The sequence below is a fragment of the Marmota marmota genome, unplaced genomic scaffold (assembly GCF_001458135.2).
Source record: "Marmota marmota marmota unplaced genomic scaffold, marMar, whole genome shotgun sequence".
In the NCBI taxonomy this organism is placed as follows: Eukaryota; Metazoa; Chordata; class Mammalia; order Rodentia; family Sciuridae; genus Marmota; species Marmota marmota.
Genome location: NW_026000242.1, coordinates 13,769,692 through 13,783,141, shown reverse-complemented (window position 1 = coordinate 13,783,141; position 13,450 = coordinate 13,769,692). Strand labels below are relative to the sequence as shown.

The window sequence follows — 13,450 nt, the reverse complement described above, 5'->3', positions numbered from 1 at the left end:
TTCCCCTTCTCTTTCCTAATAATTTCTTCTTGTATCACTAGTCCCAGCCAGAAACAGCTACGCATAGAAAGGGTTTTCAAAAGTGGCCTCCTGTGGGACTCTGCTGTGGAAGACAGACTTTATCCTTTGACCCAGAGGCTCAAGTTCTCCGAAGAATCTATTAACAGGTGGAAGTAAGAACAGAGGTGACTGTCTGCTCAGTGGCTCAGAGGGCTCAACCAGATGATTTCCTTAAGTCTCTTCCAGTGTGTGGGTGTGTATTTAATACACAAAAAGTACTCTTTCAAGTGCTGCAAACCCTTGCTGAAGGACTTTCCAGCTTTCAGCTACATTGCATTTCCTGCTTCATGACTGAATAATTTTATGCCAAATTTGCTTATGATTAAGGAAAGGTCTGGTAAGAAACCATAACAGAGTATGTGATTGTGGTCTTAAGTCACACAAATGATGATAACCAGAGATTTCAAATGAATTGTGAGAGACCAGTTTGAATAAATATCCCTTGACTTTAGACAAACAGCATTATATCTGCCAAATAAAGCATTATCTGCTTACGGGTCCCCTGTAGGAGGAGATTGTCCTTAAAACAACCAGACTTAGTACCCTTGAAAACCTTTAGTGACAGATGGAAAATTCTGTTTCATGTTGTCATATCTGTGTGAGTACCTGCAGCAGAAAACATTCTTAAAGAACATGAGTGACTATCAAAATAGCTGACTCATATCAAACTCTCACCCAATCCTCTAAGCTTCAGTTCTCGGGCATTCAAACCTGAAATGCCAGGATCAGTGCCATCTCTTGAATTAATAATGCCACTTCATGTCCCAGGCCTTCCACTGTAGTCTCCTTAACCCTTTCTCCAACCACTGCCCAACTCCAGACTAACACTGTGAAATCAGAGGAGATTAGAAACTAAGATTGGGCAGGCAGGCCCCACTAGTCAGGAGGCCAATTCCTTGAGAGTGTAATTGTCACTGCCTACCATGAGGATGAAGAGTCAAATGGAAAGTAAGATGCACATTGATGTTAGACTGTATTTATTGCTACATTTATATACAATTATACAAACAGCCCAGACAGGAAAGGGTGTGTTGCATCAATTTCTTCAGATTCCACACAAGTGCACATGGAAACAGAGCCGTGCACCACTGAGTTAACTCTCAGATCGAAGCCAAAAAGTCACACACATTTTTTTTTTAAGTGGAAAATTTTGGAAAATTCTCCCATAGATTCCTCCTTACAAGCTAATCATGCAGAAACAGTGGGTTCTCAGAAGCTGATGTCTGAAGGCATTTGGGGGACAGTGCCTTGAAGACGGGTGCCATGGATGCTGGCTTGGGACTGCAGGGTGCAAGGCAGAAGTCCCAAGTCCGGGCCCATTTCCTCAGGTCTGTCCCTAGGAAAGGCAATCAAGACAGGTTTGGAAAGAGCAAGAAAGGGAAAACCAACAGCAATAGAGATGAGGAGAAGAACCATCAGCAAGAATCCTGGTTGAGAGAATACTGGTCCATCGAGTTCCAGCTGAGATTACAGACTTTGAGGAATGTACACATTCAGAACAGGGCTGTCTTGGTATGTCCTTATCCTAACGCTTGCCATGTGTGAGCTGCCAGGGACCTGCATGAAGACACAGAAAGTCGACAGCAAAGTCACTAAGAAGAAAACTCAGTCATTACCAGAATGGGACCGCAAAATGCATGATCCTGAATGCCTTCTCCATGTTCTGTCAGTTAACATTTGGCCCCAGGGGTGTTGGTCAGTGAGCTATGAAGGGGAATGGAATGACCACAGGCTGCAACAGAATAAGGGTGACTCCACAGACTCCTTACTTGGGCCTCCACCCAGCAAGGATGACTTTTGGGCTCAAAAAGAGTCTAGCCTAGTGGACTTTGTATTGTTTCAGAATTAGAGGCAGGTGTAAGGTTGTAGCATAAACATGTTCACATCAAAGTCACAAACCTTTGTGACATGAATCCTAAGAGAAGTAGTTGAGCAGCCTGTGGGCATGTGTGCCCAAGAATGAGCTTACCCTTTTATATCAGCTCCCCATCCTGCCTCAGGCTACTTCACATTTCAAGAATCCAGGAGAAAGGACACACAGGTCAGGTCTACCTGGCCTTGTAAACTAAAATCAGCCTAAAGCCTCTGAAAAAAGACAGGCCTGAAGATTGAGAGCCAGAAGTCTGTGTCTGAATATACCGGCTGCACCAGCCTCAGGGCTGATTAATAATTTGGATACCATCTGGTCCTGGACCTTAGGGGGTGCTATCCTGAAGAAACCAGTCAGCTCTATCTTGTCTGTGGCTTTAGATGTCACCTCTAATTCCTCACCACCATGATCCCACAGGCCCACTCAGGATGACAGCACCGTGGGAAAGGCCTAAGGGTGGCAGGAGGACTAGAAGAACACTCAGAAGTCCCTTTCTTTTCCTTGGGTCAGTAACATTATAATCAACCATGGAGGAGCCCGGTAACCCTTCCAAGGCTGACAACTACATGACATTTCAGGCTGAAGGATGTGACAATTGCCAACTCCCTCGCTCTCTTCATAAATTCATCTCTGTATAATTCGAAATCTGTCATTTGAGCTTGACTTTCCTGGTGAGTCATGCAGAAATTGTCTTTTCCTACTTATGATGACACTAGCTCAGAATCTGACTCACTCAAAGGATTGACTCTAAAAAGGAAAAACATAACAGATGAAAGTCAATGAGGGACGATTATAAAACATTAGGTGAATTTTAATTTGGGGAATTTTTCTAATCAAACAAAATGGAAAAAAAAATGGAGTGTGTTACATAAATGAAATTTCCTCATTGAAATAAAGATTTAAAGATTAGAAGCTAATCTGTTCATAGCAATCTATGAAACATTAAGAATGTGTTTTAGGGCTGGGGTTGTGGCTCAGTGGTAGAGCACTCACTTCACACATGTGAAGCGCTAGGTTCGATCCTCAGCATTTATAAAGATAAATAGAATAAAAAGTTAAAAGTAAATAAATAAAATAAAGGTATTGTGTCCATGTACAACTAAAAATATTTAAATGTCTTTTAACTAAGGATTTTAGTTCAAATACTACCTGAATTATAAATTCATAATCAGCTACACCCCTTTCAAAATGAGCCTTTCACAGACCTTTGAGTGGATTTTAAAAAAGTGCTGGTGGTGCTAAGAGATGCCAAAGATTCTAACATGACCTTCGCCTCATTTCAGAGCAATCCAAAATTCAAGGCCAAAGAAGCAAATCATTTCTAAAAATCCCCCATATTATGTGAACACATATAACCATTTTTTTTCCTGTCACATGAAAAACATCTAAAAAATAGTATTGTAGGAATGGACACTTATTCCAAATCTTGAAGTATTATTGCAAATATATCACATTTAGCTAGAGTGACCCAGTGTCCTGGAAGGTCTACTGGGAGGGTGGGCTAGCCCTGGCAACAGCTACCAGTTGTACTTACCTGGTCAGGGAGCCTTCGTCCTATTACATTTGCTTTATACTGCTTTGGCAAGATCGCATCTGGAACAAGGCATACAACTTGGGTCCCCACCTTTCAAAAGAGACATCAAAAAGTTAGAAAGCATTTGGAAAAAGAACACAGAAGAAAATAAAACAGGGGAGGGGTGGGTAATGGACTGCCTGCCCTGTAGTCTGGAATGCCAGGAACACCTCTGAGTATCATCGAGCCACTGGGTAACTAAATTGCCAGACTAGACTCTTTCCTAATCTTTAGCCTCTTTTTTTTAAAAAAAAAATTAATAAATTCACATTTGAAACTACACTATTAGAATATAGAAATAAGAGTAACTAAATTGCTCCTTAAAATAGGTGCTAGAATATCCCTAAGAGTTGTAGCAACTCTCACAATCAGTTTCACAAGATGAACAGGTCTCAAAGCCATAAATATCAGAACTTCAGGGTATTGTGCTTTAGTAGATTTTATATGTTATTTCGAGTTCTCTCTTGATTAATGAAGGCACTTCTGGAATTTCCTTCAGGTAACAACTAGGCTTACAGAAGAAAGTACTTTATGGTGCCTACTTTGAAATTAGTAGTTGCTATATTTGAATATATATGCTATCTGCCTGCCACAGGACTGGGGTGGGTTAAGACAAACAAAATGACCTCCCAGGTAGCCACATTGGCATCCCAGGGGCCACAGAGAACAATTTGAGCCCCACTTTCTCCACTCTGTCTTCCTTAGTCGATTCATCTGCCGCTCTCAGATGCAGCCCTTAGAGATACCAACCAGAAAACAAAAGTAAGACTAAGGCAACAAAGAAGCTGCTGGACTGGCCAACTGGTTTGTCAGTTCCTGGACTGGGGAGAATCATGCTTACAGTGTTTTCCATACTAGTAGGTAAACAATCAGAAGTCAGTTAGTCAGTCTCTGTCTTCTGAATAGATTATGTACCAAAAGCATGTCTGGGCTGGCTTGTTTTCCTCTGAAAACTGTCACAGATGGTGGCTCTGTTTCCAAGTAGTTTAACCTATAATGAAAAACTGAGTCTGCTTAGTAAAATACTTTAGAAACCTCAAATTTGTGAAAGCTGGTAATAAAGGAACAAAGATACAATGAGACTTATTAATAGTTTTATAACTTTAATTGAATACTTGAGCTTGATGTTCAACTGGGTAGAATTAATTAGAAGATGATTAAGTAGTATTTGAAATTTAAGAACATTTTAAAGGGAAGTATTTTCAAGGATTTGGGAAATTAGCAGAGCGGACCCTTTATTCTACATCAAACTATACAGTTGTATTTTTTCTTTAGTTGCCAGTTCTACTCTCACCATGATTAACCACTACTGAAGTAGATTTAGATTCATAAAGGGACAAATTGTGAGAGGAAGAGCTAAGAAAGGAAAAAAGAAGTGATTTTCATGAATATACTGAGAAAACGTAGAAGAGTTAAATAAAGGAGGATGAGGGAGCACAGTGGATAAAAGGCACAAGAAAGAAAACAAAATTAAAGAAGTTAGCAGTGATAAGAGGAAGCTGCATGTATACATTTCCCTGAAAGAGAAAAACAAGGTCAAGACAGAAATCAGAAATTTCCAAAGATTGCCACCAGGTGGTGCTATGAGATTAAGCTACTCAACAGCAACAACTGATGGGGATTGAGGTGGGGAGACATATAGACACCAGAGGGCAAAATATTCCCAGTACCCAGGGCTCCGGATTTGTGGAGTGCTGCGCATGGTTGTATCAAGTTATTCCAGGAACATAAACTTGGCTTAACATTAGAAAATATATCCAGATCAGGATGTTAACAAAATTTTTAAAGCACCCAATTATCTCAATATACATAGCAGTTACATTTAATAAGTTTTAAAACCTCCCTTAATAACTAAAAAAAAAAAAAAAAAAAAAAAAAACTCTTAGAAAAATAAGTATATACTTATAAAAGAACGTTTCATTAATCTGATAAGGGTCATGTGCCAAAAACCTAGAACAAACGTAATTAGTGGCATAATGTTAGAAGCATACCTATTAAGTCAGAAGTGAGACAGCACCTGTGTTCAACATTAGACTGGAAGTTCCAGACAGTCAACTCAATAAGAAAAAGAATGAAAAGCTTAAGTAAGGGAAGAAAGATTGAAAATTCATTATTGCAGAAGATGACTGGGTGAAAAGCCCAAGAGAACTTATAAATTATTAGAAAAGAAATTAGAATTTGAGCCAAGGATAATGGCACATGCCTATAATCCCAGCAACTCAGGAGACTGATGCAGGAGGATGGCAAATTTGAGGCCAGCTTCAGTAACTTAGCAAGACCCTGTCTCAAACTAGAAAATAAGGACTGAAATGTAGGCACATAGCTCAGTGGTAATCCTCTCCTGGGTTCAATCCCGAGAGTCCCCATCACCACCACCTTCAAAAATGGGCAAATTTTCTTAATTTAAGCTAAGCAAACAAAAAGAAATTAAATTTCTCTACATTAGTCACGAAACAGTTTTCAAATATAACTCCTAAACAGATAGCAAAATAACAATTTAAAGGCATTAAGGAAGACATCAATAAATGGAGAGAGAGAACTATGATTAATATTGTACAGATATAATTTCTTCCCAACTAATCTGTTCATTTTCTACCAGAAGTCTCCAAATTTTTTCTCATACAATATAAACTAGGTCTAAAATTTATGTAGAACAATGAGCCAAAACCAGTTAGGAGCTTATTATCAAAATAAAGTGGACAAACTTCTATAGAGAGCTCAACCAGATACTAACCCCTTAAAATCTATAAAAGCTAAGGCAGTAGTAGCTAAGACAGAAAGGTATTGACCCCAGGCTGGACACATGCCTAGGAGTCACAGAACAGAGAAAAGGAGCCAAGTGGATGCAGCCCATAGGGAGAGGACAGCGGTAAAAGCAGCCATCAGTACATCAACCATACACAAAAGTTCTTCTGAGCTAAAGAGTTAGATGTAAAAATAACCAAACTTTTAGGAAAAAAGCCAAACACTTTTATATAAAAATATAGGAGAATATCTTTATGATCTCTAGAGGAAGAGGAATGTCTTAAAGACACATGGGGGTTAATCCCCATAAATATATGGAGACAGATTTACAAATTAAGCTAAAAGAAAATTTAAAATTTTCATCCATCAAAAAAATCATAAGTGGCGCACACCTGTAATCCCAGCAGCTCAGGCAGATGAGGCAGGAGGATTCAAAGCCAACCTGGAGCAACTCAGTGAGGACCTAAGAAACTTGGACCCTGTCTTAAAAGGAAAAAAAAAAAGCGGGGGGCGGGGCTGGGATGTGCCCCTGGATTCAATCCCTGATATGGTTTAAAAAAAGCAAAAAGACAAGACATGGAAGGAGACATCTATAAAACACTTAAATGTCAAAAGATTAGTAACCAGAACAGGAGGAAATTCTCTGAACTGATCAATTAGAGGTAAACAAGCAGTAGAAATATGCTATTTGCTACTAGAAATCAGGCAAAAAAAACAAAAGTCATTCCAAAGACAATGAAAGTCTCATAAATATAAGAAAAGTTTTCAACTACATCAGCAATCAGGAAAATGCAAGTTAGAACCACAATAGATTCCATGTTAAACCTATCAAATTGGCAGAAATTAAAAAGTGTAGCAATATCAAGCATGGTAAAGGTGTGGGTAAATCCTTATTTTGGGAAATATTTGGATAGTTATTTAGTAAAGATGGAGAAGGGCATAGTCTACTTGACAATTCCCCTCCCTTGGGCTCTGCCATAGAAATAGTATTGCTCATATGCAGGAGTAGATATGAATAAAAGACAATGGTATTTATGATCTTATTGTTTATAAATTTCTTTAAAATACTGAAAACAGATGGAGCATGGTGGTACATGCATGTGGAATCCCAGCCCCTCAGAGGCTGAGGCAGGAGGATCAAAACTTCAAAGCCAACTGCAGCAACTTAGCAAGGCCCCAAGTAACTTAGCAAGATCTTGTCTCAAAATAAAAAATAAAAAAGGGCTGGAGATGTGGCTTAGTGGTTAAGGGCCCCTGGGTCCAATACCTGGTAGCAAAAAATAAAAATAAAAGATAAAAAAATCCACATCTAGTAGGGGAATGGATAAATTTTAGTACATTCATAAGTAAATGTACAGCAGTGAAAATGAATTAACCACAGCTACAGACATCAAAATATGTGTATGTGTGTAATGAAGTTGTTAGGTTCATGTGTGTGCAAGACTGGAAATTATATTGCTTGTGAATACAAACACAGTAAAAAAAAGCAAAGGATGACGTAATCAAGAACACCAAAGCTACTGGCAATGGAGTATTTTTAAAACTGATACATTGGTATCTCTTTTGTATATATAGTATAATCCTTTCTATTTCTCCTAGGCACATTTCTTTCTCTAACACTGTTGTAAACCAATCTTTATTTTTTAAATGTTTAAAACAAACAAACAAAAAAATGATGGGAAAATACTTAATAGGTGGAGCAGTTATGAATTTGGTTCCAATGAGCTTTGGTCTTTGAACCATTTGAATTTCAAGTCTTACACCATCTTTGTAGAAAAATCAATAGTCACTGTAGGACACTGATTAAAAGGAGTAGCTGTGTCATCTCGCGGCAGGGGGTGCTCGCATCTCTCTAAATCATGACTCTCATAGTGAGGTCCCAAGATGGCAGCATTGCTTCACCTGTCAGAAATACTAATTTGTGGCCCCCCACCAACACTTCCTGAATGAGAAATTTATCCTGAAGTCTGTGTTTAAAAAGCCCTCCAATGTGCAACCACTCTGAAAAGCAGTACAGAGATTCCTAAGAAAACTTGGAATGGAACTACCATTGACCCAGCTATCCCACTGCCTGATTTATACCCAAAGAACTTAAAATCAACATACTATAGTAACACAGCCATATCAATGTTTATAACAGCTCAATTCACAATATCTATACTGTGGAACCAACCTAAGTGTCCTTCAACAGATGAGTGAATAAGAAACTGTGGTATTCAACAGTAACTATTGACTGTATGGAATATTACTCAGCCTTAAAGAAGAATGAAATTATGGCATTTGACAGTAAATGGATGGAATTGGAGAATATTATGCTAAGTGAAAGAAGCCAATCCCAAAGAACCAAATGCTGAATATTTTTTTCTGATATGTGGATGCTAATTCACAGTAAGAGGGAGGGAAGAATAGAGATGTATTGGACTAGACAGAGGGGAGTGAAGGGAGGGAGGGGGAATGGGGGTAAGAAGGATAGTAGAATAAATTGGATGTTATTACCCTATGTGCATATAGGATTACATATCATGTACAATCAGATGAATGAGGAGTTATATTCCATTTACATATGATGTGTCAAAATGTATTCTACTGTCATATGTAACAAATTAGAACAAATTAAAAAATAACAAAGCCCTCTAACTAATTGTGATGCATGCTAGTTTAAATTTCTGCTGAAAATTTTTTCAAAGTGTACGAAAAATCCCCTCATTGCAAGAAAATAAGACCCTACTATGATCACATCAAACCTCTAAATAGCTGAGAAAACCATGCCCTAGGAGGAACAAGACTGCTTCTTTAATCCTTGAATTTAGGGGTCAGCAAACTGTCTTATCAATCACATCTGGCTTCCCACCTGTTTGGGTACTGACAATGATTTAAGAATATTTTTTACTTTTTTCCCCCAAAATCAAGACTTCAATGACAATGAAATCGTGTGAAATTCAGATGTAAGTGTCTGCAGATGAAGTTGCATTGGAGCACTGGCCTGCTCACCTGTTCACACAGCCTGTAGCTGCCGTTATGCTGTAGCTGCAGAGTTATGCAGCTGAGGCAGAAACGATTTGGTACCAAGTAAAAAAATACTTAGAATTGGACCTTTCATAAGTAGTTTGCTAATCCTTCTCTACTTTGATAACAAAGAATCAACCAATCTAGAAAAGCAAAATATAGGCAACCATGGTGACTTTCCTCTTAAAAATGTTAATTTTAATTCCACAGGCAAAAATGCATTTTCCTGACTGGAATCCTGGCTGAAAGTGCGGCACACCAACCTCATCTCTTGGACCTCAGCCAGAGGCCACCTTCCTCTTGGCTCCCTTTCTTGTGCTTCAACTTGCCAGACAAGAGCCTTCTTCCCTCTCATCTACAACCTCTTGAATTTCCTCCAGACTCAGTTGACTTCGCGTCATTAATAATACATTTTCTTTGTGCCCCCCAAAGCCTACTTCTTTCCACAACCATCTTCACTTCTCTAGGTTTCTAAGATCTCTTGAGCACAGATCCTTCTTTGGATTTGGGGGCATTTAACAGATAATAAAAAGATGCTCTCTCTCCCCTGCAAGAATAAATCACACATTTCAACTTTGTATCTGAGCTATGTCCCCCTGCTCTTGTGCAGTGCAGAGCCCCCGACTAGCCCCAGCCAATAAGAGCTGAATGAGACCCGTGTTCCACCTGACAGGTCTGGGCTTGGGCTCACTGCTTGCTCTCCATTCAATTTAAACTTAAGATATGACATATTCATCTTGGCCTCTAATTAATGGATACATTCACTTTGAGTTTTGCAGACACTGAAAGCTTGCAAAGAGCATGGAAACATGTCTCCTTTGGCTTTAAATTAGAAATGTGGTTTGTTTTGCGCGCGCGCACACACACACACACACACACACACACATATGCATAGACATGCACTCTTCTACCTCAAAGGAAACCAGAATCCAAATGCAGACTCTGCCACCATGGTTGTCTTTAGGCTGTTTACCTGAACTGTGAAATGAAAGGATATGCCTACCTTCAAGGATACCAGCAGATTTGTGACATCTTTGTGTGGATTAGGAAAAGGTGCTCCTTCTTCCAGGTACATGCAGCCCTGTCTGGCTCTAGGGTACATGGCTGAAGAGTACTGGACCAACTAAGTTTGTACTTCTATCCTTACACATCTGCACCATCTGTCCCACGATCTTCTTTGAATTTACCTTTTCTTAGCTTAACTCTGGCAGCAATATTTTTGTCTCCCAGGGTCACACTACTCAGCAGACATCTGGCCTAGACCCTAGAGGTGTCTTACCAGGACTTAGGAAGCTCCTTGTGGTCTGGCCCCTTCCAAATTCATCTTCTGCACTACTCTCCTCTGGGTTCACTTGCCTCTGGACATGCTCCTTTCTTTTCCTTGAACAAGTCCAGCCCTGAAGGTCTTTGCTGATGCCATTCCCTCTGCCTGGAATACTTTACAACAGATTGTAAAGGTATCTAATGGGCCTCTTCTGGCAAGCAGATGTGTCTGGTCAGGCTCGCAAAGCTTTTTTAAAATTTTTCAAAATAGTTGACATGTTAAATTTGGCAGATTTCACACAAAGTTATGTTTCAACTTAATATCTGTGAATGCTTTTCTTTGAAAGCTGTTTTCTGGCTTATCTTGGAAGGCCGGAGGGTATGGCAACACTGGGCCTTCCGCATCGTAAGAGCTAACAGCACGTCCCCTTGGACGGGGTCTGAGACTCCTGGGTAGAAAGTACTCCCAGCCCGTCGCACCTCGCATTACCCCTCTGGCATTTGCCGTCTTGTTTTAAACAGAGGAAGAAGAGGAGATAGCCTTCTTTCCCTTCATGTGGCAACTTAGATATACATACCTCTATCTCGCAGAGGCTTTTCCTGACCTTCGATCCCTGATTTTCATCCTTACTTTTTTCCTACGTCTTATTTCCTGTTCATAGCATTAAATGGATATAAAAATCACTTTGATAAGATGGTTGAATATTGGCAATTTCACGATTCGACCTAATACTACAATTTGTGACTTATTATTTTGTTTGCTGGTGTTTTGTGTCTTTCCTTCTGAAGGTCAGTTCATTAGGGCAAAGGCCTAGTCACTGTGATGTCCTGGATGACTAATACTCCACACCTGGTAGGCTCTAGGTACTAAAATGTTTAGATAAATAAATGGAAGGACCTCCCTTACCCCCTCACCCCCCACCCCCGCACCAAGGTTGGTTAGGGCCAGAGCACACCCAGAATTCATAGTAACCTCTCCTGAGGTCTCTGAAAGTAGCCCAGATTATAAATTAACTTCCTAACCCACAGCTCCAGGCAATCATGCTATATTATTCAGTAGCACCTTATACACAGTGGTAGAGCTGGCTTTTTCCTAAAACCTACCAGTCTCCACCACCTGGAGTTCTGGGTTCTAGCACTGGAAGTTACTCCCAAATTGTACATCCAACTGAGATGTTCCCTCAGCCTGACATCGAGGTTGAAGTGGGAATAACAACTTACCACTGCACTAACCTCTCCAGCCTTGCCCATGTTAGCAAGAGGCTGATTGATCCCTAGCTCTTTGTATCTCTTGTTTTTTTTTTTTTTGGTCACAATTATTTGTCTTCTGTCTCCTCAGCTAGACTAAGGATGATGTTTTAACTTATCTATGAATCTCTAAAGCCTAACTTCAAACATATAATAAATCTTTAATCAGATTAAAGAAATTATTTGAATGTATGAAATCATTCAAATGTCATATGGAGCATATTTAACCTATAAGGTAAATAAGGAAACAGATTCATTTCATTAGGAATAATCCTGTGGACTTGGGCAGGGGTGCAGAATAAGACTTGTACCAAAGCATATCAGCTTTGGGCATCTGGAGCTAACAGAGGGCTCTGCTAGACAGAGCATTTTTCTGTTCTTTGGGATATAAGAATTCATGTGTAGGTTTGGGGAAAACACATTTCAGGAGACACTGTACAGTGAAGTGATAACTGTTTTAATTCTAATGATTTTCTTGTTTCCCAAACCTGTGTGCATTTTAAATATCATGACAGCTTTTCCCATGGCTCTGGTGGTCACAGGCTATTGAGCCTCTGGCCTGTCTTTAGTTCTCCCTGGAATGCCCTCTCGGCCCTGACAGTACTTCAGTGCTGGTGCTCACCAAGGTTCTGGACTGAACTCAACTGCTTCTTTACTTACTCTTTCTTTGGGGAAACCCAATATGACATTCCATCTGTATCCAAGCTCAATTATCCAAAAAGAACTAACACAGGCCTCCTCCCCTCATGATCTTCTAGTGTTTTATGACACCACCTTCAGAACTCATATGTTTTCAATACAAATTGGGCATTCCAGGACACTCCCGTCTTCTTGTGCCTTGATTTGGGTGCATACATAGTTCCTCCTACCTGGACAGTTTTCCTGTCTTTAACCCCCTGATTAAGAAGAGTTCATCCTCAAAGACTGTCTTAGGGATATTCTCTTCCAGGAAGTCTTCCTGGGGCCCTCAGCAAGTCTAGGTGCCTTCCCTCTGAGTGCCTAATCATGTAACTAACTGTTCATTTAACCAACAGTGAGCAGCTGTCTATAACACACACTGTTCTAGGCACTGAGTGTATATCACTGTCCCAGAGTACAGTGCCGGCCTCCTGGAGCTTACCTCCCCCCCACCCCCCTCCCCCGCCACAGAGGAAACAGACAACAAACAATAACAGGGCAGGTACTCTGTAGTCAGATGGTGCATGTGGTAACAACAGAAAAGAAATGGGTAGGATATGAGGGAAGTCACCACATTAACTCAGATAGTAAGAGAAGGCCTCACTGAGGTAACATTCAGGCAAAATCCTGGAGGTGACAGAAGTTAGATTGACTGGTTTAAAGCATAACAAGAGTGTGACTTCTACTTAACAAAGATGGGGAAATCAGCAGATGAGATCCAAGAGCTACAACAGGGGACCAAACTATATTAGACTATGAATGGTTATTAAGAAAGATATGCTTTTACTCTGAGATTGGAAATTTCTGGAGGATATATAGCAGAAAACATATGATCTGATTTACGTGCTTAAAGCTGTGTTTTTAAAAAAAAAAAAAAACTATAAAAGAGCAAGAGAAGAAATCAAGAAAATGGAATGGAGGCTATGATAATCCAGACACTCCTGTGGGTAGAACATGGTGAGCTGGTGGAGCATGGGGGAGGATGTTGCAAATTCTACATTTACTCT

General features: G+C 39.9%; 1 protein-coding gene across 1 annotated transcript in view; it reads right to left on the bottom strand.

Moving 5' to 3' along the window:
• Window positions 1–3,487: 3,487 nt before the first annotated feature.
• Window positions 3,488–13,450, bottom strand: part of Rdx (radixin) — a 64,727-nt gene continuing 54,764 nt past the window's right edge. Inside the window, exon 14 of the mRNA XM_048795788.1 lies at window positions 3,488–3,554. Coding sequence (XP_048651745.1) covers window positions 3,488–3,554 — 67 coding nt within the window. The remainder of the gene's footprint in view (window positions 3,555–13,450) is intronic.